The sequence below is a fragment of the Narcine bancroftii genome, chromosome 4, assembly GCF_036971445.1.
Source record: "Narcine bancroftii isolate sNarBan1 chromosome 4, sNarBan1.hap1, whole genome shotgun sequence".
Classification (NCBI taxonomy): Eukaryota; Metazoa; Chordata; class Chondrichthyes; order Torpediniformes; family Narcinidae; genus Narcine; species Narcine bancroftii.
The window spans coordinates 88,123,973-88,150,072 of record NC_091472.1 but is presented as its reverse complement, the minus strand read 5'-3'; the positions used below and the strand labels follow the sequence as shown (position 1 = coordinate 88,150,072).

The following is a 26,100-nucleotide window of genomic DNA, read 5'->3' as shown; positions in this document are numbered from 1 at the left end:
GTGCTGGTGTACAAGGCAAGGATTTGGCTTGGATAATTGGGATCTCTTTTGGGGAAGGCATGATCTTTACAAGAGGGACGGGTTGCACCTAAATCCAAAAGGTGTCAACATTTTGGCAAGTATGTTTGGTACAGCAGTGGGGCAAGGTTTAAACTAATTTGGCAGGGGTATGGGAACCAGAGTGATAGGGAAAAGGGTAGGGAAGATAAAGTAATGTTGGGAGGAGAAAGTAAAAAATCAGATGGTGCAGTGAGTTTTCGGGTCAATGATAGTGTTAAGAAAATTACAAAGAAAAATAGTGGGCAGAAAAATCAAAAGAAAAGGTTACAGAAGTCACTAGATATTAAAAGGACAAAGAGCATAAGGGCACTTTATCTGAATGTCCGCAGTATTAGAAATAAGGTTAGTGAACTTGAGGCGCAAATCGGTACCCATGCCTATGATTTGATAGCCATCACGGAAACATGGCTACAAGGTGATCCTAAATGAGAATTAAACTTTCAAGGGAATCAGGAGGTGCAAAGAGATAGACAGGATGGTAAGGGAGGTGGAGTTGCACTCTTAATCAAAGATGAGCTCCAGGCAGTAGTGAGGAATGATATAAGATCTAAAGAGCATAATGTTGAGTCCATTTGGGTAGAGATAAAGAATAACAAAGGGAAAAAATTATTGGTGGGTGTTATCTATCGCCCACCAAATAACAATAGTTTAGTGGCACAGGAAATAAATAGAGAGATAAGTGAGGCATGTAATAATGATACAGCAGTAGTCATGGGGGACATTAACTTCCACTTCGATTGGGAAAATCAAGTTGGTTGTGGGAGTCTGGAAGAGGACTTCATAGAATGCATCTGCGAAAGCTTTCTTGAGCAGCATGTTAAGGAACCCACAAGAGAAAATGCTCTCCTGAATCTGGTGTTGTGCAATGAGATAGGTAGAGTAAATGATGTAATAGTCAGAGACCATCTGGGAAATAGCGATCATAGTATGATTGAATTTCTCATTCAGATGGAAGGGGAAATAGTTAGATCTAAAACTAATATATTATGCTTAAACAGGGGTGACTACCATAGGATGAGGGAGGAATTGGGCAGAGTGGACTGGGAGCACAGGCTAATTGATGAAACAGTTGAGGAACAGTGGAAGATTTTCAAAGAAATATTTTGTAATGGTCAACAAAAATATATTCCAGTCAGGAAAAAGGGCAGTAAGGGAGGGAAAAATCAACCGTGGTTAACAAAGGAAATAAAGGAGAGTATAAAATTGAAGGCGCAGGTGCACAAAGCTGCAGAGAGCAGTGGGAAACTGGAAGATTGGGAAAACTTTAAGAGACAACAAGGGGTTACAAAGCGGGTAATAAGAAATGGGAAAAAGGATTATGAAATTAAATTGGCACAAAATATAAAAACAGAAAGCAAAAAAATTTATAAATATATAAAACGGAAGAGGGTGGCTAGAGTTAACATAGGACCCTTGAAGGATGAGAAAGGAAAACTGGTAGCAAAAAATGAGGAAATGGCCTAGGCATTAAACAAATATTTTGTGTCAGTCTTGTAAGGTAAAAACATCATGAGATGGGACCGGAGAAGGAGTCACCCAGTACTAAGGAGTAACAGAATGCAGATGTGACCTTGTACACTCAAGATAAGCTTTGCACTAACAAGAATGATGTGCAGCAGACTAACAGAGAAGGATAGCAACAGTTTATTCATTGGACAATGTAATGGTATGATAATTTACTAAGTACGTATCCTGAGGTATAAAAAAAACACCACTTGCTGATAACGGCAGAATGCGCCTTCTCCAACTAACACTGTTAGTTGCAAGTGTTACAATCTGGTAATAAAGAACAAAGAACCTTGATTTCGACTCAGTCTGGTGTCTGACTCATTCTTGAACAAAGCAGACCTAACAGTCTTCATGGTGGAAGACATGTCCAGCATGCCCATGTGCGGAGTTAAGGATGCGAATGTTGGGGAGGGCCTTGATAAAATAGTTGTTACAAAGGAAGTAGTGATGGAGAAACTAATGGGACTAAAGCCAGACAAATTAACCTGGTCCTGATGATATGCATCCAAGGGTTCTGAAGGAAATGGCAGAAGTTATAGTTGATGTATTGGTGGTCATATACCAAAATTCCTTGGATTCTGGGCAGGTCGCGGCAGACTGGAAGACAGCAAATGTCACGCCACTTTTTAAAGAAGGGATGTAGGCAGAAGACTGGAAATTATCGGCCAATTAGCTTGATGTCTGTAGTTGGAAAAATGCTTGAAGCCGTCATTAAAGATGAAATAGTAAAACTTTTGGAACGTAAGGGTTCAATCAGGCAGACGCAGCATGGTTTTAGAAAGGGAAGATCTTGTTTGACAAACTTGTTAGGATACTTTGAGGATATAATGGGTGCGGTGGATAGAGGGGAATGGGTTGATGTTGTATATTTGGATTTCCAGAAAGCGTTTGATAAGGTGCCACACAAGAGACTTCTCAGTAAGTTACAGGAAAGTGGAGTCCGGGGAAATATATTGGCCTGGATTGAAAATTGGTTGTCTGACAGGAGGCAGAGAGTCGGGATAAATGGGAGTTTTTCAGGTTGGCAGAGAGTGGTAAGTGGGGTGCCACAGGCATCAGTGTTAGGCACACAACTGTTCATCATTTACATTGATGACTTGGAGGAGGGGACAAAATGTGGTGTAGCCAAGTTTGCGAATGACACCAAATTGAGTAGAAGAGCAAATTGTAATGAGGATGTGGAGAGTCTGCAGAGGGATATAGGTAAGCTGGATGAGTGGGCAAAGGTCTGGCAGATGGAGTACAATGTTAGTAAGTGTGAGGTTATCCACTTTGGCAAGAAAAATAAAAGAGCTGAATATTATTTAAAGGGTGAAAAACAACAGCATGCTGTTGTGCAGAGGGACTTGCAAGTGCTTGTGCATGAATCGCAAAAAGTTAGGTTACAGGTACAGCAGGTTATTAAGGCAAATGGAATGTTGGCCTTCATCGCTAGAGGAATTGAATTCAGGAGTAGGGAGGTAATGTTGCAACTGTATAAGGTACTGGTGAGACCGCACCTGGAGTACTGTGTCCAGTTCTGGTCTCCATATTTGAGGAAGGATATACTGGCTTTGGAGATGGTCCAATGGAAGTTTACTAGGTTGATCCCTGGGATGAAGGGGTTGACTTATGATGAAAGATTAAATCATCTAGGATTGTATTCGCTCGAGTTCAGAAGAATGAGAGGAGATCTTGTAGAAACATATAGGATTATGAAGCGTATGGATAGGATAGATGTAGGAAGGTTTTTTGAGCTGGCCGGGGAAACTATAATGAGAGGACACAGTCTCAAGATTCAGGGGAGTAGATTTAGGACAGAGATGAGGAAAAATAGTTTTTCCCAGAGAGTAGTGAATGTTTGGAATTCTCTAACCAGGGAAGTGGTTGAGGCTGCCTCATTAAACATATTTAAAATTCGGTTAGATAAATTTTTACATGATAGAGGAATTAGGGGATATGGGGAGAATGCAGGTAGGTGGAGTTAGGTCATAAATTAGATCAGCCATGATCGTATTGAATGGCAGAGCAGGCTCGATGGGCCATTTTTGGACTACTCCTGTTCCTACTTCCTATGTTCCTATGTTTCACTTCAGTTAGATGCGTTTCCTGCACAAATGCTATCTCCATTTTTTCTTTCTTCAGTAAATTTAATAGCCTCTTCCTTTTAATTTGGTTATGTATTCCATTAATGTTTATAGTCATATAGTTTAACTTAGCCACCTCATATCCTGTTTACACCTCATTTCCGCTTCCTCACCACCAGCATCCCCCTTTTCCCCATTTTCATCTCTCAGTTTTCCCTTTTTAAACTCAATGTATGACAACACATTTAAAACATAAAATACTCCAACAACTCCCACATCCAATATTACTTTAACCCCAAATACCCCCCACCCCCCCCCCACTCTCTCCGTTGTCCCTTATCCCTTGCCAGGCAACCACAACTCCCCTTTCCATTTGGATTGTGATCCTGCTTGCAAGTGTCAACTGATTTCGCAGTGATGGTTATTCTCTCCCCGCCCCCCAATCCCCCAGAAAAAACTTTTTTTAATTTTTTTTTTTTACTCACATATAACAAAGTTCTCCCTTTTTTCCCCCTTCCTTCCTTCCCTTCTCTTTCCCTTCTTTAGTTCTTTACATATACATTGTTTTTACATCTTTATATATATTTCATCACCATTCTTCATTCTTATTACATCTCTTCATCTCTCCTTCTGTCCTGCATGCGTTCTGCAAATTCTTGTGCTTTCTCTGGATCCGAGAATAGTCTGTTTTGCTGCCTGGGGATAAATATTTTAAGCGTAGCTGGATGTCTTAACATGAATTTATAACCTTTTTTCTATAGGATCGATTTTGCTGTATTAAACTCCTTCCTTTCCTTTAAGAGTTCAAAACTTATGTGCGGGTAAAAAAATATTTTTGATCCTTGTATTTCAATACAGTCTTCTCTAATTTTATTCCTTGCCCACTCCAGTATATTTTCTCTTGTTGTACATCTCAAAAATTTTACTAAAATGGATCTTGGTTTTTGATGTATCTGTGGTTTTGGAGCTAATGTTCTGTGTGCCCTTTCTATTTCCATTCCTTCCTGCATTTCTGTCATTCCCAGGACCTTTGGGATCCATTCTTTTATAAATTCTTTCATATCTGTGCCTTCTTCATCTTCCTTTAGGCCCACTATTTTTATGTTGTTTTGCCTACTATAATTTTCCAACATATTAATTTTCTGAGATAACAACTCTTGTGTCTCTTTAATTTTTTTAATCACTTTCTTCCAATTTTTACTTCCATTTCTACAGCCTTTTCTCATTCTTCCACATTTTCTACTCTTTTCCCTATTTCTGTCATGACTAGTTCTAATCTTTGCATTTTATCTTCTGTTTTTTTTTTCATTTTTCTTTTAATTGCACTAAATTCTAATGACAACCATTCTTTTAATACTCTAATTTGTTCTTCAAAAAAAGCTTTATCTATATTCTGTCCATTTGTTTTACTTTCTATCTCTCTGTGAAGATCTTGGTCTTCTCCCTCTTCTTCTGTGTCTGTACCTGTGTTTGTGTCTTCTTCTTTTCTTCTTTGTATCTGTGTCTCTTCTGATTTTTCTGATGAGTAGCTTGTCTCACTTTGTCGGGTCTCTTCTCGCTTGGCCTCTTGCTGTTGGTCCTCTCCTTCTGAGCTGCTCATCTGTCGAGCCTCCTGCTGCTGCTCCTCTTGCCATTCACCCCATTGACTTTCTTTCTCACCTGGTACTTCACTCCCTCTCCTGCCGCTTTCCTCATCTTCCAGCTGAGAGGCCTGGTGTTGAGCATCCCTCAGCTGGTCGCACTGTGGTTGCCCGCTCCTCGGCTGAGCCCCCCTCCTGTTGGTGTTTTTCTTTTACCTTAGATTGCACAGTTGCGCACTTTTGTTTGGCTCAGAGAGCCATTTTTGCAGTCCAACGGACGGGGGGGTCGTGACTCTGCAGGGCCAACACCAACCTCAGAGATCGTGCATTCTTCTCCACCACGGCTCCCTTTTCCTTCATGCAGGTAAGCACTTGTCCTTTCTTTTCCGGTGTCTTTTTTTTCCTGTTGTTTTTACTTTTTCCTTCTTGGGTGCCATTTTCTTTCTTTTCTCTGCAACTTTATTTTTCATTTCTTATATTTTGTATTTATTGAATTTTGTCTTTTCTTAACTTTTTTCCTTCTTTTCTGGAGAGGGCTGGTTCTACCCTACTGGCCACTACTCCATCACATGTCTTCTCCTGCCCTTATATTGCTTGAGGTTAGATTCTTAATCCTTTCAAAACTTTTTTCTATTTTTAATTTTTGAGATTTCACTAACCAGTCCTTCATTCTCCTCCCCTTTAGCTTTATCTATACTTTTCCAATCTGTGGAATCCACCCCCTACCTTTTAGTTTAAAACCCTATTCACCAGGACCCTGGTCCCAGCATGGTTGAGGTGGAGCCTGTCCCATCAAAGCAGCTCCCTCCTCCAATACTGGTCTCAATGTTCAATGAAGAGGAAGGCATCCCAGTGGCCAGCTATGCAATTTTCATGTCAAGGATCCGGTTGCCTTCTACATTTCTAATGATAGAAATTCTCCTTGGGTGGTCGCACAGTCAATGGAAGAGCAGTACTTATCCATTATTAGTGCAACTCTCCAATAATAAAGATCCACTCAAGGCAACATTATAGTTGGATGAATGCAATTGATCTTCCATTGACTGTCAGGTATGGCTTTCTGGGTGGTAGTTTTACTTTGGAGTCAGAAGGCTGTAATGCATCACACTGTTTAAGTGGATAGGAGAGTTCTGCTCAGTGGGCTGGCCCTCATTTAAAATTTCAGTGTTACAGTTTACTTTGGAGTCAGAAGGCTGTAATGCATCACACTGTTTAAGTGGATAGGAGAGTTCTGCTCAGTGGGCTGGCCCTCATTTAAAATTTCAGTGTTACAGTGTTACAGCTTGATGTTTGTCCATTGATTATACCTTTTTCATTCTCTTAAATAATTAATCATTTAAGAATAACCATTAGTGATTATTCTTAAATACTGTATTATTTTAGAGAATGAAAAAATGCTTTATTAGAAAAAAAATCATTTAAAATAAAATGGTCAAATTCTTTAAAAGAGGGAATACAATGGTGAAAATTGAATACATAGGCGCCAGTACTGGCAGTGGTAAACTCCAAGGTGCATAAATGATCACTTCTATATTAGTTAGAATCCTTCCTTCATCTTGGAGGAAACTGAATCATCTTTACTCTGTAATTTTTTTTAAAATTGCAACTATGAAATGTTATTGTATAAAAATTAAATGACCATTCTGGAAGGCTTATAAGAAATAATGAGAGAGAGAGAGAGAGAGAGAGAGAGTGTAACGGATCCATAACGCTTTATTGGCACCTTATTGTCATCACATGTCTAATCTGTTTCCATGGAATAACCCAGATGTCAAAGAGACAAGCCAATGTCTGAAAAAGAAGCAAATAGATTAGTGGGAAGGAAAATGGAAGCAGTGAAATTACATAAATAATCATCTCACAGAAATTTGTTATAGAGCACAAAGTACCCTTTCCATTCATAATGTGTTGTAACTGCCCAATTAATCCTCCTCCCCATGGTTCTGCAACTTTCCCCTATTAACATGTACTGTAAAGGGATTTTTCAGAGTGGTTCCCTTAAGACCAGTGGCACAGCGGTTAGTGCAGCTACCTCAGTTCTTGGGACCTAGATTTGAGCCTGACCTCAGGCACAGCTCATATGGAATTTGCACATTCTCTCTGAGTCCGCCACTTTCTTCCCACATACCAAAGATATGCTGGTTGGTTACTTATCTAATTTACCTGCTAATGCAGGCTAACTGCTGGAAGAATGAAAGGGGATGTTAATGGGATGGATATCAAGTTGCAGGAGAACAAGAAACTGCAGTTGGTCTAGTGGGATTGGCCATCCCAGGAGCTTTCATAAATCTAATGGTTGAACTGGCCTAATGTCTCTTTGTAATTAAAATTGAAGGGTAAAATTTGTACTTAATCTCAGGTTTTAAAGATAAAAGTCCCATGGTTTACTCTTCCTAATGCTCCAACCCAATTCATACTTAAATCCAACATACATTTACCATCACAATTTTCAGTGGAGGATTATCATTAATTAAACTTTGATTGGACGGTAACAAAAAGCAGAATGTGAAATGGCATTCAAGCTCACAAATTGATAAAGTCCTTTTGAATTCCTTTCAAAACAACAAAATTGGATTTAAAATAAAACATGGCTGGACAAATAACCAAGGCAAGGAGACAAAATCTTGCAAATAAATAAGTTTGGTTGACATTAACATTTAGAAACAAACTTTAGAAAGGTCTTAAACAATTTGCCAAACTGATGGAAATTGCAAGAGTCACAGAAATGTATAACAGAAGAATAAGGACACATTATATCAGTGTTCATGAGGTATTCCACAAAAATCATTTTTTGTAGTTATTTGAAAAAGTAAATAAGCAACATAAAATGTATCCCAAAACATATCGCTATTATGGTTGTCAGATCATGGATTACTTCACTGGAAACTATGGTAATTTTAGTATCCAAAATGAGGAGGGAGTGGGTCCTGCTTTTATATCAGCCCCATTCTATTTTTCTCCCCTCAGAGTGTCCCAGCACCTTTGATATATCACCTGGGACATTTCTGCACCTCCAATGCTTCTACTTTTACAAAATGGGAGAGCTGATGTGGTAATTCAGGATTCAATGCAAGTTTAACATCGTGTCACACTTTTGAATTCTCTCCAGAAATAAACCTCAGTGGTTGATTTTCTATTACTTTTCAAATGGAATATTAAATATTAAACTAGTCTATTAGTTTTCAAATGGAATATTAAACTAGTCATCTCTGAATCTGTTCTTAAAGGTCCATTTACTCAAACTCTTATTATCCAGGTAGGGTGTGGTTTCCTTATTCACTCTGCCAAAATATATCTTTCCCTGCATTCCCCACATCTTTCTATCCTCTATTCACTCTTATACCTCTTTACCCGCATACATATCAATCGTGGTCATTTTTACCCTCCTTACCCGTCTTCATCCCTCAGTCTATTTTTGTCTTTACCCACATACATATCAATCATGATAATTTTTGCTCTCATTACCCGTCTTCATCCCTCAGTCTATTTTTGTAATTGTTCTGCAAATTTTCGTGCTTCTTCTGGATCCGAGAATAGTCTGTTTTGTTGTCCTGGAATAAATATTTTCAATACCGCAGGATGCTTCAGTGTAAATTTATATCCTTTCTTCCATAAAATCGCTTTTGCTGCATTGAACTCTTTTCTCTTCTTTAGGAGTTCAAAGCTTATATCTGGATAAATGAAGATTTTTTGCCCTTTATACTCCAGTGGTTTGTTGCCCTCTCTTACTTTTTCCATTGTCTTCTCCAGCACCTTTTCTCTTGTAGTATATCTTAGGAATTTTACTGTGGTTTTTGTTGTGGTTGTGGTTTAGGGGCCAATGCTCTATGTGCCCTTTCTATTTCCATTTCTTGCTGTAGTTCTGGACATCCTAGGGCCTTAGGGATCCATTCTTTTATAAACTCCCTCATATTCTTGCCTTCTACATCTTCCTTAAGGCCCACTATCTTTATGTTATTTCTTCTGTTATAATTTTCCATTATATCTATTTTTTGGGCTAGTAATTCTTGTGTCTCTTTAGTTTTTTTATTAGATTCCTCCAATTTCTTTTTTAAGTCTTCTACCTCCATTTCTGCTGCTATTGCCCGTTCTTCCATCTTGTCCATTTTTTTCCCCATTTCTGTTAAGGTCATATCCATTTTATTTATTTTCTTTTCTGTGTTGTTTATTCTTCTTCTTAAATCATTGAATTCCTGTGTTTGCCATTCTTTAAATGACTCCATGTATCCTCTAACAAGAGCAAGTACCTCCTTTACCTTGCCTATCTTTTCTTCTTCTATTTCCCTGTACTCTTCCTCTTCCTCTTCTTCTTCCTCTAGGTTGACCATCTGTTGTTTCTTTGCTGCCCTTTCCTCCTCTTCTTTCTTGTTTCCATTGTCTTCTGTGGTGTCTTCTTGCTGCAGGTGTTCTGCAGCTGTCGTTGCCGGCTGTGGAGATCGACTCCCCAGCTGGTCCCCCCTCCCGTCGGTGTGTTTTTTTGTATGCGCATCGCGCATGCGCGAGGAGTCGCGCATGCGCGGTTGCGCACTTTTACTCGGCTCTGTGAGCCATTGTTGTAGTTCTCTTTCTACCGACCTGAGGTAGTGGGGTCTTCTCTCCGCAGCGGGCCTCTTCGGACAGGTAAGGCCTTCACCTTTTTCCTCCGTTGTCTTCTCTTCCTCTCTTCTTTCCGTTGATTTTGATTTTTCTCCTTTTGTCTCCATCTTCTTTCCACCTTTATATTCACTTTTCTTTAACTTGTATTTCTGTGCCTTTGTATTTTCTCTCGTTTTTCCCGACTTTTCTGGAGAGGGCTGGAGTTCACCGTCCGGCCACTACTCCATCACGTGACTCCTCCTCACATCTTTCTATCCTCAAAACATGTGTTTACAGTGTAGTCCTAATCAGTAAATTTTGCTGTTCATTAGGAGTGTGAGAATGAACATGTACACTCTTGTACCCAGGAAAAAAGGAATAATGGATAAGGCAGTAATTAGTTAATTAAGGTGTGTTATTGACAGTAACTGAACAGACTCTTGTAACACCCCTTTCCAGATCCTCCCAAGCATTTTGTCCAATCATCTAGTTATTTTCACCAAGGTGACCTTGATTCCTGCAGCTCAGACTTTGAGCAGCTGAAACTAATGCACAAGTTTTTGGACTTACTAAAATTCCACATGCATCGATTACTTTTGGTTTAATTATTGCTACTCAAAATTGTAACAGAGGTAGTAGTCAATAAAGGTTATCCGGCCGCTCATGTCTGCAGCTCTGTTCAAGTAGATCATGACTGATATGCAACAAAGAAAAAAAGACTACTTGCTGGAGGAACAGGTCAAGTGTGAGAAAGAGAGGTCCACGTTCAGGTTGGAAACCTTCAAATCATCCCACATCAAACCTTCCAGTAGTTAATGATTTGCTGCAGATTCCAGCATATGCAGTTTCTCGTGTGACTGATATTCTACCGTAATTCTGCTTTTTTTCGCTAATCATATTCCCTTAATATCCAAAATAATACATCTATTGAGCTCATCTTGAATATACACTTGGGAAAAATATAAAAATAGCTCTGTTGTGCAAGGTCATTTCTTCTCATTGCTGAACTCCAAATGGGGCAAAACCATTTATGTTTAGGCGTAAAGGCAGGGCAAACCACTAGAGGGTTAGAATTGCCACAAAGTGAATTTGAATGAGTCCTTCTTAGTTTGTTAAATTTTTCTCCTGTTGAAATTTGCCAGGCCAGGAACTTGCCAAAAGAGAAATTATGGTTAGTAAAACTACTAACACAGGGTAGAGATCCAATTGATCTAAGAGCACCCCAATTAATTAGAGAATATTAGCATTAATACGTGGCATGTTAAAACAGAGAAATGCTACACCTTTTTCCAGGGTTGCGAGCAGTGGCCAAACATGAGATTCATTGGAAATAGCAGTGACAGGCCTTGTGCTGCAACTTGCTAGTCAAAAAGAGCAAATACGTTTTTATTTCCCAAATAAAAGTCCATTGGGGTAATGGTGAAGGTTACAGAAAGAAGCAGTCTCATTTCCTTTTATATAGGGAATGCAGTCCTCTGAAAAAGTGTTCAAACCAAAACAAGTTAGTGTTACCTTAATCAGTGGTGGATTTGTTTGAAAGGAGCAGTTTTTAAAGTTGTATGGTTTTCCTTTGCGGCAGAATGTTCTTCCAATATCAACGTGCAGAAAATACCTCAGTCCAGCAACAACCTTCAAAACAAAAGTGGATTTCCCTTATGACCACATTACTTCTGCTGAATAGAGATATGGTCCATGGCAGCCATTTAAATGTGCTATGGCCCCTGGCACCAAGATGCTTTTGGTTAGAAAATAAATCATCTCTAAATTGGGCCAATATGAAATGGCTGTAAATTTCACTGTAGAATGTCTTTGTTCTAGAAATGGGGCAGAAGTTGGAGAATTGGTCACTGGAGGGATAGGAACATTGAGATGGTAGTGGCATGTGGGATACTGCCTTGATCATTCAAGTAAAAGAATGAAATTACAGGGGAGTCTTGGCAGAAATGTAGAAAATACGAATTAGGCCTTGGCAAGTATTGGACATCAAAATTTGGAGATGAATTTTACGGAAGAGAATGTGCACATTCATGTTTTAAAAATAAAATGAATTGCATTGTTTCTATCTCTCATTCCTGCTTTTAAGGAACTTAAGAGACCCACCTACCCAGCTCTTCTCCATGTGGCTATTTATCAAACTTTGCTTTCATTCCTATCAGGTACCTTGAACAGTTTAAGATAGGGGAGTTCACAAGTATTGTTTGTGGTCTTTGTTCATTTGTTCTAATTCCAATCACTGAAAAAGTGTGAGGTTGCAGAAAGGGTGGTGGGATGATTTATGTGGACGTTGCCAGGGATGGGGATGTCGTCAAGAAGAGAGATTGTTGAGGATGGACTACTTTTCCTTAGAGCACAGGAGACAGAAAGAATATTTATTAGAGGTCTACAAAAGTTGTTTGTTGTTCAACAGGCTGATGACACATTTTCCTTGGCAGAGAGGAAGATCAATGATCTGGTTAATTGGTGAAAGGATTAAGAAAAAAAAACATTGTGGCATGAAGGGTGGTGGAGATAGAAACTAGAAGGTGCTGAGTGAATACAAGAAGAACAGGAACTTGCAAGAACCAAAAAAACTCCATTTTATTGGGACACTTGGATGTGATGGGATGAATGGATTTACTATATGCTTTAAATGGCTATGATCCTATAATGATCATAGGTTGAGGAATTCTACAGCATGGAAACAGGCCCTTTGGCATAACTTGTCTATACTAACAAAGCTAGTCTCATTTGCCAAAATCCCTCTAAACTTTTCCTATTCATGTACCTGTCTAAACGTGTATTGAACATTACAATTCCCCCCACCTCTACCACTTCCTCTGGTACCTCATTCTATATACCCTCCACCTTTTGTGTAAAGATGCCCTAAACTTCCCTTTTAAATCTCTCCCTATCACTTTAAAGTGATAAGGAGATAGAAACTATGCAATTATTATATTTTTAAAACAAGTGTGCACATATTCTTCTGTAAAATTCATCTCCAAATTTTGATGTCCAATACTTGCCAAGGCCTAATTCGTATTTTCTACATTTCTGCCAAGACTCCCCTGTAATTTCATTCTTTTACTTGAATGATCAAGGCAGTATCCCACATGCCACTACCATCTCAATGTTCCTATCCCTCCAGTGACCAATTCTCCAACTTCTGCCCTATTTCTAGAACAAAGACATTCTACAGTGAAATTTACAGCCATTTCATATTGGCTCAATTTAGAGATGATTTATTTTCTAACCAAAAGCAGCTTGGTGCCAGGGACCATAGCACATTTAATTCCCAAAAGGTTTAAATTTTAAAAAGAATTTTAGAGATACGGCACGGTAACAGGCCCTTCTGGCCTATGAACCTATGCTGTCCAAATAAATCCCCATGTGACCAATTAATCTTCTAACCACACAAGTCTTTGAAGCATGGAAGGAAAGCAGAACACCTGCAGGAATCCCACACGGCCACAGGGGGAAAACACACAAATTCCTTACAGATTTGAACCCAGGTTGCTGGCATTGTAAGAGTGATGCACTAACCGCTCTGCTAACCGTGCCACCCATTGGAGGCCACAGTTCTTCTGCACCACAGAGATGTGGTTCACTTTACCTGTACTTGTGCTTTTTGCATCCTCTGAACTTTAAACAGATAGATGTCATTCGATTGATTGTTGTAGCTGTAGATTGCATCCAGTGCGGCATTTTGAACGCCTGGGTCATTTGTATTAATATCTCTTGGGAATCCTGGGCCAATGGTAATGTTTCCAGATTTCCCTGAAACATCACAAGAAAGAACAGTAGTGAAAGAAGAGGAATGGTCTGCCATCCTCCGGCAGTATGCAAGCTCCCAATGTGGTTCTGTTACTGCATCCAATACAGTCAAGTCAGCATGGAACAGGCCCTTCAGCCAAACAGGTCTGTACTGACCAAGTTGTCATTCTAGAGTAGACCCATTTGCCTGCATTTGGTCCATATCCTTCCAAGCCCTTTGAACAGTATACCTGTTCAAATGTCTTTTAAACATTATATTTGTGCCCATTTCTATACATTCCTCTGGCATCTTGTTCTAGATACAGATGACCCTCTCATCCTTCTTAAATCTTTCCCTTTCACCTTAAATCTATACCCTCTTGTTCTAGAATCATCTTGTCCAGGATAAAGACTGAGCGTTCACTTTATCCACGCCCTTCATGTTTTTATAAACCTCTAAAACAAAGGAGCCGAGGGGTAAAGTTCCAGCCTATCAAGCCTCACCCTGTAACTTAAATCCTCCAGTCCTGACAACATCCTGATGTATCTCCTTGTGGTAAACCACTGAAATATATTATCTGCTCAAGCATACCTAATGCTGGTTGTACCTGTGGCCCCACCCTACAGGCTCCTGCATAAAGATGACTCTTCCACAGTCCCCTGCAACTGAACATTAGGGATATGCTATGTTCTCAAGTGAATTAAAGCCTATTGGTTTCTCCACAATAGTCTCCTGAGTGATTGATGGTGCATCATTCCACTGCACCCCTTCAAACTTATTGACATCCTTCCGATAGCTGGGCAATCAGAACTACATGCTGAATTATGTACTCTCAGCTTTTGTATTCAACACCTTTCCCAATGAAGGCAAGCGTGCCAAACACCTTATTCACCATCATATCCACCAGAGTTGCCACTTTCAGGGAACTATGCACCTGTATCCCAAGATGTCTCGGTCTCTGTTTTGCAACACTCTCCAGGGGCCGACCATTCACTGGGAAAGTACTGCCTTGGACAACTTACCAAAATACAAAACCTCCAAGATCCCAGAGCTTAGATAACAAAGACATAAAATATGGGAGACATTCAGCAGGTCAGGCAATTCAGCTGAAGCTTCATATCTGTACATGACGCAGTGACCATTTCTTTGTCCACAGATGTTGTCTGATCTCGAGTATTTCCAACATTTTCTGTTTTACTTCAGACTTCTGCAATTTGTTATTTAAAAAGTTTCTCTTCATGAATAATTAGATGCCTTCTTTCCAGGGTGAGTATGAAGAGCCTCTTTCTGTGTTTTACTCTGTTCAGGACACCTTCATCCCAATCTCCAGACACCATCCTTGCTGCCACAATGAGATAGTTCCATTTCCCAACTGAGCAAATATTCAGGTCTCAAGAAAGAACTGATCAACAAGCTCCAAAACCTGGGCCTCTGCAACTGGATCCTTGAATTCCTCATTGGAAGACCACAGGCAGAATGAATCAGAAACAATAAATGCTAACAATAAACACAGGTGTCCTCAAGGATGCGTGCTTCACTCACTGCTCTACACCTATGACTGTGTGGCAATTCCAATGCCATCTACAAATTTGCTGATGACACCATAGTCAATGGCAGAATCACAGACAGCAATGAGAAAGTGTACAGGAGTGAGGTAGATCAGCTGGTTGAGTGGTGCCACATTAACAACCTGACATTCAATATTATCAAAACTAAGGAACCGATTGTGGACTTCAGGAGGGGAAAAAAATCAGGAGAAAACAAACCAGTCCTCATTGAGAGGGTCTGCAACAGAACAGGTTAAGAACTTCACATTCCTTTGTGTCAACATCACTGAAGATCTACCCCTGGGATCTCCATGTTGATGCAATCATGAAGAAGGCTCGCCAGCAGCTATACTTGAGGAGTTTGAGGAGATTTGGTATAACATCAAACTCCTGCTGTAAATTGTTATGTTATTGCAGGGAGGTGGGACTAGAGAGGGGTGTTTTGTTCGGTGCGGACTAGAAGGGCCTAATGGCCTGTTTCCGTGCTGTAAATTATTATGTTATGTTATGTTAAATTTCTACAGGTGCATCCTCGAGAGCATTCTGACTGGTTGCATCACTGTCTGGTACAGAAGTGCCAGTGCACAGGACTGGAAAAGACGACCGAGTTGTGAACTCAGCCAGCACTATCATGGGCATCAGTCTTCACTCCATTAAGAACATCTACAGGAGTCTTTGTCTTAAGAAAGCAGCCTCTATCCTCATGCACCCTCACCATGCCCTCTTTTCTAAAAAGGGATAAACCACAGACACCTCGCTTTCTCTTATTTTCAAATTCTCATTTATTTTTAAATGTAATTTAAAGCGATATTTGCACTGTAATGCTGCCACAAAACAAAGAATTTTGTGACATACTCATGACAATAAATTTTGATTTTTAAATCGTCCGTCTCCGAGTTCTTCAACCAATTGGCATCAATACTGAATTCTCCAATTTCGGTTAATCCCCTCCCCCAGTCTCTCTTTCCCTAAACCTCTATCTCCTTTCCGCTAGCTCCCCATCTCTTATCAGAGAGCTACCCTTCTTAGCCCTTTGCCCTCTCCCCATCACTTCTCAGCTTCTTTGTCTTCTCCCCCGTCTATTCACCTTACCTGCTCGTCTGTGCTCTTCTCCCTCCCCACCACCACCCCCCACCCACCCCCGACCTTTTTACTCAGGGGTCTGACTGATTTTTAACATTCCTGATGAAAGTCTCAGGTCCAAAATTTTGACTGCCTTTCCTTTTACTTCCAATAAATGCTGTGTGACCTGCTGAGTTTCACCTGCACTTTTGTGTACTGCCCTCAACCCCAGTAACTGCAGATTTTCTTCTTTACGTTCACAAATAATGTGCAAAATTCATGGTATATTGCTATGACCACTAATCAGGGGCACTGATCTACACCAGATATACATTCACAGATCATGTCATTTTTCTGGATTCTCTATTAAAAAAACCTAGCAGCAGCAAGGCCTGAGACAAGTTACGCGAGAGACAGGCCCAAACATTTACAGCCTCGTGGGAATTCAAGGCAAGTTGGCAAAGTGGATCTAAAACTGGCTTGTCAGCAGGAATTAGTGGGCAATGGTAGAGGATTGTTCTTGTGAATGGATGCCTGTAACTAGTACTGACCTATAGGGATCAGTGCTGGGACCCTTCTCATTTGTAAATGGAGACATGATCAGTAAGCTTACAAATGATACAAAGATTAGTGGAGATGTTGACAGCATGGAGGGCAGTCTTAGGTTATAGGGCCTTATCGATGGCATGATGAAATGTCAGATGGGGTTTAATCATGATAAATATGAGATGATGCATTTAGAGAGCAGAGAGGAGGATAGGACATACAGGGTGAAAGGCAGGGTCTTAGGGAGCAGAGGGCAAGGCCAAAGGTCCTGGATGGTGGCAGCACAGGTAGAAAGTCGGGTTCTCTCATCTAGTTCCAAATTCTGGACTTACCCCCCCCCCCCCCCCCATATCCCTTGATACCCTGACTAATTAGATACCCATCAATCTCCTCCTTAAACTCCCCCAATGATCAGGCCTCCACAGCTATATGTGGCAACAAATTCCACAAATCCATGACCCTCTGGCTAAAGAAATTTCTTCTCATCTCTGTTTTAAATGGGTACTTGTTAATTCTAAGACTGTGTCCTCTTGTCCTGGATTCATCCACCAAGGGAAACATCTTATTCACATCTACTCTACCCAATCTTTTCAGCATTCAAAATGTTTCTATGAGATCCCCTCTCATTCTTCTTTTCTCCAACGAATACATTCCAAGAGCTGATAAACAATCCTCATATGTTAGCCCTTGTATTCCAGGAATCATCCTGGTAAACCTACTCTCTACTCTCTCCAACATCATTACACCTCTTCTAATATAAGGGGCCCAAAACTGTGCACAGTACTCCAAATGAGGACTCACCAGTGACCCATAGACCCTCATGAACACCTCTACTCTTATACACTACTCCTCTTGAAATGAATGCCAACATAGCATTCGCTTTCTTTACTGCTGATCAAATCTGAATTTTGAATTTTCTCCCTATCCAAATAATAATCTGCCTGTTTATTTCCTCTTCCAAAATTGTACAACTGTACATTTCTCAACATTGTATCTTGTAATAATAGTGATCATGTTTGCATGACCACTAACAAGGCCTTGATTATAGTTCCTGTTTGATTAGACTTGGCTACCATCAAGGGGGGGGGGGGGGGGGGTTGACCCAGAGCAGGAGACACAGCATGCAAGATCTGTAATAGAGTCTTGCAGCCTCATGGCATGCCTCATGTGCTGTTTACATCAACTTTAAAGTAAAGAACCTTTTCCTTCATCCATGTGTTGTCTAAGAACTCAGACATATAAATACAAGATGAAACTTATCTCATCTGCCATTTCTTTGCCCACTCTCCTAAGCTGTTCAAGTCTCTCTGCAACCTTTCAGTTTCTTCCACACTTTCTACTCCACCACCTATCTTGGTATCGTCTGAAAATTTCACCACAAAAGCATTCACACCATAATCGAAATCAATAATATACATTGTAAAAAGAAGCGGCCCAACACAGATCCCTGCAGAACATCACTAGTAACCAGCAACCAACCAAAACACGATCCCTTTACCCCACCCTTTGCTTTCTGCCTATCATCCAATGATCCACCCAATCTGATATCTTTCCTGTAATTCCATGGACTCTCACCTTATTAAACAGCCTCTTATGCAGCACCTTATCTAGTGCCTTTTTAAAATCTAAATACACAACATCCAGAGCCTCTCCCTTGTCCATCCTACTTGAGATTTCCTCAAAAAAATTCCAATACATTGGTCAGGCAGCATCTTCCCTTCATGAAACCATGCTGGCTTGGACCTATCATGTCATGCACTCGAGGTATTTCATAACCTTGACCTTGAGGATCAATTCCAATAACTTTCCAACTACCAATGTCAGACTAATAGGCCTATAATTTCCTTTTTTCTGCCTCCCTCCTTTCTTAAACAGCAGAACTACATTTGTGACCTTCCAATCATCCGGAACCATGCTAGAGTCTATTGATATCTGGAAAATCATTTCCAATTCCTCCATAATCTCTAAAGCCTCCTCCTTCAGAACCCGTGGGTGCACCTCATCTGGTCCAGGAGACATTGCGGCACTGATCATCATTAGTCAGGTCACAGAATACAAGAGCAGGGAGGTTTTGCTCTAACTTTACAAAACTTTAATCAGGTCTCAGCTGGAGTAGTGCATGAAGTTCTGGTCAGCACACCACAAAGAGGATGTGATAAGCACTGGAGAGGCTGCAGAGGAGATACACTAGAATGTCACCAAGAATGGTGTAGTTCAGTTATGAGGAGAGACTGGAGAGATTAGTTTGGTTTTCTCTGGAGGGAAGAGATTGATGGGGCATGATTGAGACAGAAAATAATGAGCGGTGTAGACATTATCTTAACAAAAGCTGATGTAACTGGAGAACATGGATTTATGACATGAGTGAGAAAGTTGGACCTTTTTCACCCTGAGAGCCAAGGGCCTGGCAAAAGCAGAGTGAGACAGGACTAAAGAAGGAAATTAGGAAGGGAAAAAGAAGGCATGAGGGTGCTTTGGTAGATAATGTGAAGATAAATCCCAGGGTTTCTACAGGTATATTAAGAGTAAGAGGATAGATTAAAAAGGGACAAAATTGGTCCCCTAAAGGATCAGAGTGGTCAACTATGTGTGGAACCTCACAAAATGGGGGAAGTCTTAACAGGATATATTGGTATTTGGGCTGTCATGGGCTGATTAAGTACAGTCAGCATGACTTTGTGTGTGGTAGGCTGTGCTTAACAAATCTTGTAGAGATTTTCAAGGAAGTTACAAGAAGGTCGATGAAGGAAAAGTTGTGGATGTTGTCTACATGGACTTTAGTAGGGCCTTCCACAAGGCCCCACATGGAAAGTTAGTTCAGAAGGTTAAGACACTAGGTATACTTGGAGGTGTTGTAAATGGAATTTGAAATTGGCATTGTGGGAGAAAACCGAGAGTGGTAGTGGATGGTTATTTCTCAGGCTGGAGGCCTGTGACTAGAGGTGTGCCTAAGGGATCTGTGCTGGGACCATTGTTGTTTGTCATTTATATCAATGATCTGGATGATAATGTGGTAAATTGGATCAGCAAGTTTGCTGATGGCACTAAGATAGGAAGCGTTGTGGACAGTGAGGAAGATTTTCAAAGCCTGTAGAGGGATCTGGACCATCTGGGAGAATGGGCCAATAAATGGATGATGGAGTTTGATGCAGACAAGGGTGAGGTATTGCATTTTGGAAGAGCAAATCAAGAAAGGACGTACTCTGTAAATGGTAGGGAACTGAGGAGTGTGGAGGAGCAAAAGACTGGGGATACAGGTACATTGTTCCATGAAGGAGGTGTCACAGGGTTGTAAAGAAAGCTTCATGTAGACACCTGGACCAAATACCATACAATGCTACACAGACCTGCATTGGTTCAGCAGAACTGGAATCACCCACATAACCATAGCCCTTCCTTTGCTTTCTTGAGGAAATTATCCAAAACACATGCCCAGGGACCGGGACCAGCCTACACAAAAGTTGGAATAAATAGTATTGCCAAAGTTGGTTGACAACATCAAGGTGCACAGAAGAAACAGTCGGACACTTCTTGTCAGCGAACAAAAATGGTCTCATCTGAAGTGTTCTGATGACTTTGAACATTACAACAGCATTTGCAAACAAATATTCACGCTGAACTCATGACAAATACTTCGTTTGCAGACCTGACAACCATTTGTGAAAGTTTTCTCTGAGATTTTAATTCCTCCCTTTGACCACAGCATTCTTGTTGCAGAGTCAAGATTAGACCAAAGTTCAGAAAGAACAGGGTGAACCACACTAAAAAGATAGAAAAACAGCAACCCTTCATCCAATTTTCCTGGTACTTACAAAAATACGTTTGTTAACAGATATAAATAAGAAGTAAGAATAGTGGACACTTTTACACAGCCACTGAACAGCAGAAAATAACAGGAAATTTTCTGCTCCGATGGCAGTATAAAAATGTCGGGACAGAATTTTTAAATTCAAATTCCATCCCATAATTTTTCCACTCGTACCCCTAAACATTTTTACACAGCAGTTGCAGTGTAAATTGACCACAGCCACTCCATGAGAAACAGGCCTAATGAATACGACATTCCCTTCTAATGCACTCCATAACACAAGAAGGGAAGGCTGTATAAAAGTGCCCTAGAAGTCTTCTTCTTTGGCTTGGCTTCGCGGACGAAGATTTATGGAGGGGGTAAAAAGTCCATGTCAGCTGCAGGCTCGTTTGTGGCTGACCAGTCCGATGCGGGACAGGCAGACACGATTGCAGCGGTTGCAAGGGAAAATTGGTTGGTTGGGGTTGGGTGTTGGGTTTTTCCTCCTTTGCCTTTTGTCAGTGAGGTGGGCTCTGCGGTCTTCTTCAAAGGAGGCTGCTGCCCGCCAAACTGTGAGGCGCCAAGATGCACGGTTTGAGGCGTTATCAGCCCACTGGCGGTGGTCAATGTGGCAGGCACCAAGAGATTTCTTTAGGCAGTCCTTGTACCTTTTCTTTGGTGCACCTCTGTCACGGTGGCCAGTGGAGAGCTCGCCATATAATACGATCTTGGGAAGGCGATGGTCCTCCATTCTGGAGACGTGACCCATCCAGCGCAGCTGGATCTTCAGCAGCGTGGACTCGATGCTGTCGACCTCTGCCATCTCGAGTACCTCGACGTTAGGGGTGTGAGCGCTCCAATGGATGTTGAGGATGGAGCGGAGACAACGCTGGTGGAAGCGTTCTAGGAGCCGTAGGTGGTGCCGGTAGAGGACCCATGATTCGGAGCCGAACAGGAGTGTGGGTATGACAACGGCTCTGTATACGCTTATCTTTGTGAGGTTTTTCAGTTGGTTGTTTTTCCAGACTCTTTTGTGTAGTCTTCCAAAGGCGCTATTTGCCTTGGCGAGTCTGTTGTCTATCTCATTGTCGATCCTTGCATCTGATGAAATGGTGCAGCCGAGATAGGTAAACTGGTTGACTGTTTTGAGTTTTGTGTGCCCGATGGAGATGTGGGGGGGCTGGTAGTCATGGTGGGGAGCTGGCTGATGGAGGACCTCAGTTTTCTTCAGGCTGACTTCCAGGCCAAACATTTTGGCAGTTTCCGCAAAGCAGGACGTCAAGCGCTGAAGAGCTGGCTCTGAATGGGCAACTAAAGCGGCATCATCTGCAAACTCCGGGAGATCCAAAATGAGTGGTGGACTAGCCTCGCCAAACGAACACAGCTCAGCGCGGACATTGGCGACTTCAGGGGTTTCTACGAGGCTCTAAAGGCTGTGTACGGCCCCTCACCCCAAGTCCAAAGCCCGCTGCGCAGCTCAGACGGCAAAGTCCTCCTCAGCGACAAGATCTCCATCCTCAACCGATGGTCAGAACACTTCCAATCTCTTTTCAGTACCAACCGCTCAGTCCAAGATTCCGCCCTGCTCCAGCTCCCTCAACAGCCCCTAAGGCTAGAGCTGGATGAGGTTCCCACCCTGGATGAGACATATAAGGCAATCGAACAACTGAAAAGTGGCAAAGCAGCAGGTATGGATGGAATCCCCCCAGAAGTCTGGAAGGCTGGCGGCAAAACTCTGCATGCCAAACTGCATGAGTTTTTCAAGCTTTGTTGGGACCAAGGTAAACTGCCTCAGGATCTTCGTGATGCCACCATCATCACCCTGTACAAAAACAAAGGCGAGAAATCAGACTGCTCAAACTACAGGGGAATCACGTTGCTCTCCATTGCAGGCAAAATCTTCGCTAGGATTCTACTAAATAGAATAATACCTAGTGTCGCTGAGAATATTCTCCCAGAATCACAGTGCGGCTTTCGCGCTAACAGAGGAACCACTGACATGGTCTTTGCCCTCAGACAGCTCCAAGAAAAGTGTAGAGAACAAAACAAAGGACTCTACATCACCTTTGTTGACCTCACCAAAGCCTTCGACACCTTGAGCAGGAAAGGGCTTTGGCAAATACTAGAGCGCATCGGATGTCCCCCAAAGTTCCTCAACATGATTATCCAACTGCACGAAAACCAACAAGGTCGGGTCAGATACAGCAATGAGCTCTCTGAACCCTTCTCCATTAACAATGGCGTGAAGCAAGGCTGTGTTCTCGCACCAACCCTCTTTTCAATCTTCTTCAGCATGATGCTGAACCAAGCCATGAAAGACCCCAACAATGAAGACGCTGTTTACATCCGGTACCGCACGGATGGCAGTCTCTTCAATCTGAGGCGCCTGCAAGCTCACACCAAGACACAAGAGAAACTTGTCCGTGAACTACTCTTTGCCCTAGAAGTGCTCCTGTGTAAACAACCACATTGGGACACACCAGAGATAAATATGCTAATTTTTTTCTGAGCAATTCTGAAATTTCTGAAATTGTTAAAAGCAACTGAGTCAATCAACATGCACCACTACAACTAGCCACTCAACACAGTACCACTGCTATTCTCTGCATTCACACCCTCGAGCTCTTCTCCCTTCCTGTTCACAAATACTTCAAGGCACTTTCAAAAAGTTTCACAACTCCATCTTTTAGCCATGGAAAGGAACCCCTACTCCACTCTGGAGGTCCTTGGTTGGTGGCTATGTTGTTCGTTCCTCAGTGTTATTGGTGTTGTGAGAGGCAGAGAAGAACAACTCTTTCAAGTCAGGGTCAGACAGACAGAAACTGATGCTTAAACTTACCCTATCTACAATGACTCATCTAAACTAATTCCATTTCCTTCCCATCAGTAACCAGCAAGCACCCCTGAATTCTCCTTCCTAACACTAAAGATAATTTACAGTGGCAGGTAGGGGAGTCTCAAGAGAGGACAGGATGATGTTTTGTCCTGAAGAGCATAGATTGTTATTTAATACTTTCAAAGGTTTTCTATAAATTAAAAGCAACATTTCTGCTGAAGGCAGATACATCAGGGGAGACTGCTGGGTCTTGAAATACAAAGCACAAGCAAACTTGCGATTGAAAGACTTTCCAAATATAATCCTTTTCACAATGACAAAAGTAAAAGCCACATCCTCCCAGAAAGTCATTGCAGAGAAAATATTACACAATTACAGCCACACATAAATCTATCACAAAAAGACAAAACAAGGACCACCAGTTACTTGCCATCTGTATAAGCCAAACCAAACAGCAGGAACACAGTGAAAATCACTTCCAACACTGCACCCATTTTATCCCCAAACACTTCACTATTAAGTTCTTTTTTACTTCATCACGTCAGAAGATGTTACCCACAACTTGTTCTTCATTGGATAAAACAGGTGCTTGTCTTCTGATCACAAATATCATTTTATCCAATGGGAGCTTTTACACTGAAATGCTGACTGATTGTGGTGGTTTGTGGTAAGTGGTTCAGAAACCACATGTTCCAAAGAGCAAACAACTCTTTGTATGAACAATGTGTTCTTGAAAATACTGAAAGTGGGAGGAGTGAGACAGAAGTGATAGAGTTGGCAGAGAGAAACTAGTTCAAACCAAGAGGTGGGTTGGACTCACCCAGTCAGAAGGGTTCTCTGCTCTGCTACTGTTTAAATTGATGTGGAAACCAATGTTACCTTAAACAACTAACAAAAACACCATATTTGGGTGTTACCCAACAAAACTGAATAAATGAATTTGATGTTGAGTTCTTCTTCACTCCAAGGAATAAAGTCCTAACCTGTTTAATCTTTCCCTGTAACTCAACTCCTAAAGACCCAGAAACATCCTAGTATATCTTCTCTGCCCTCTTTCAAACTTATGAGGTTAGACAAAATATACTTTGGGTGAGGGAGTTGTGACAATCATTAAGAGTTGCTTGGTAACATCAACACCAACCCAGTTGGCTGAGTGATGGATACAGCTGGCAGATGAGGAGAGAAGGAAACCAACCACAAGAAGCTTGAGTACTTGATGAAGATGGAATTGTCAGTAGTGAGGAGCAGGTAAGGCAGCATCTCTGGGTGAAGATGATCAGTCAATGTTCCAGATTGGGGTCCTTTCTCAATACCAGCATAAGAGGCAGAAGGAAAGGCTGGTGAGGGGTAAAGAAATAATAGGACACAAGGCAGATGAAGATGGGAGGAGTGAGATAGGCAGAGAAATAGGGATGGGGTGGGAGGGGAGGTAATTGGAACCATATATCACAGAAAACAGGCCATTTGTCCCTTCTAATCTGTGCCTACCAATGTTCAGCTAGTCTGAATAGCCGGCTCCCAATCCATAACTGGTCAGACTTCTCCCATCGATGTATCTGTCCAATTTATTCTTAAAACTCAAGATTGAATCCACACCTACCACATCAGATGGCAGCTCATTCCACACTCCCACCACTCTCTCAGTAAAGTAGTTCCCCATAATGTTCCCCCAAACCTATCCCCTTTCACCCTAAAGCCATGTCCTCTCATATTTATCTCTCCTAATCTCAGTGGAAAGAGTCTGCTCACATTTACTCTGTCTATACCCCTCATAATTCTGTAAACCTCGATCAAATCTCCCCTCATTCTTCTTCACTCCAAGGAATAAAGTCCTAACCTGTTTAATCTTTCTCTGTAACTCAACTCCTAAAGACCCAGCAACATCCTAGTATATCTTCTCTGCCCTCTTTCAATCTTATTGATATCCTTCCTGTAGCTAGGCAACCAGAACTGCACTTAATACTCCACATTTGGCCTCACCAATGTCTTATATAAATTCAGCATAACATCCCAACTCCTATACTCAATATTTTGATTTATAAAGGCCAAGATCCCAAAAGCTTTCTTTACAACCCTGCAACACCTCCTTCATGGAACAATGTACCTGTATCCCCAGTCTCTTTGCTCCTCCACACTCCTCAGTTCCCTACCATTTACAGAGTACGTCCTTTCTTGATTTGCTCTTCCAAAATGCAATACCTTACCCTTGTCTGCATCAAACTCCATCATCCATTTATTGGCCCATTCTCCCAGATGGTCCAGATCCCTCTACAGGCTTTGAAAATCTTCCTCACTGTCCACAACGCTTCCTATCTTAGTGCCATCAGCAAACCTGCTGATCCAATTTACCACATTATCATCCAGATCGTTGATATAAATGACAAACAACAATAGTCCCAGCACAGATCCCTTAGGCACACCACTTGTCACAGGCCTCCAGCCTGAGAAATAACCATCCACTACCACTCTCGGTTTTCTCCCACAATGCCAATTTCAAATTCCATTGACAACACCTCCAAGTATACCTAGTGTCTTAACCTTCTGAACTAACTTTCCATGTGGGGCCTTGTGGAAGGCCCTACTAAAGTCCATGTAGACAACATCCACAACTTTTCCTTCATCAACCTTCTTGTAACTTCCTTGAACAACTCTACAAGATTTGTTAAGCACAGCCTACCACACACAAAGTCATGCCGACTGTACTTAATCAGTCAATGACAACCCAAATACCAATATATCCTGCTAAAGCTTCCCCCATTTTGTGAGGCTCCACACATAGTTGACCACTCTGATCCTTTAGGG

General features: G+C 41.4%; 1 protein-coding gene across 1 annotated transcript; it reads right to left on the bottom strand.

The window, feature by feature from the left end:
• Positions 1–6,903: 6,903 nt before the first annotated feature.
• On the bottom strand, positions 6,904–23,840 carry LOC138760784 (cystatin-F-like). Its single transcript, XM_069931871.1, has 4 exons — positions 23,729–23,840; positions 13,380–13,543; positions 11,303–11,419; positions 6,904–7,006 (listed from the first exon to the last, which is right to left on the bottom strand). The coding sequence occupies exons 1-4, from the start codon at positions 23,790–23,792 to the stop codon at positions 6,929–6,931; spliced, it is 423 nt and encodes a 140-aa protein (XP_069787972.1). The 5' UTR covers positions 23,793–23,840; the 3' UTR covers positions 6,904–6,928.
• Positions 23,841–26,100: the final 2,260 nt, after the last annotated feature.

Excerpts from the sequence above, each read along its gene's own strand:
- LOC138760784 (XM_069931871.1), bottom strand. The coding sequence starts at position 23,792 with ATGGGTGCAGTGTTGGAAGTGATTTTCACTGTGTTCCTGCTGTTTGGT. Across the intron at positions 13,544-23,728 it reads TGGTTTGGCTTATACAGATG|GGAAATCTGGAAACATTACC; the intron begins GCAAGTAACTGG and ends GTGATGTTTCAG. Across the intron at positions 11,420-13,379 it reads TGCAAAAAGCACAAGTACAG|GTTGTTGCTGGACTGAGGTA; the intron begins GTAAAGTGAACC and ends TTTGTTTTGAAG.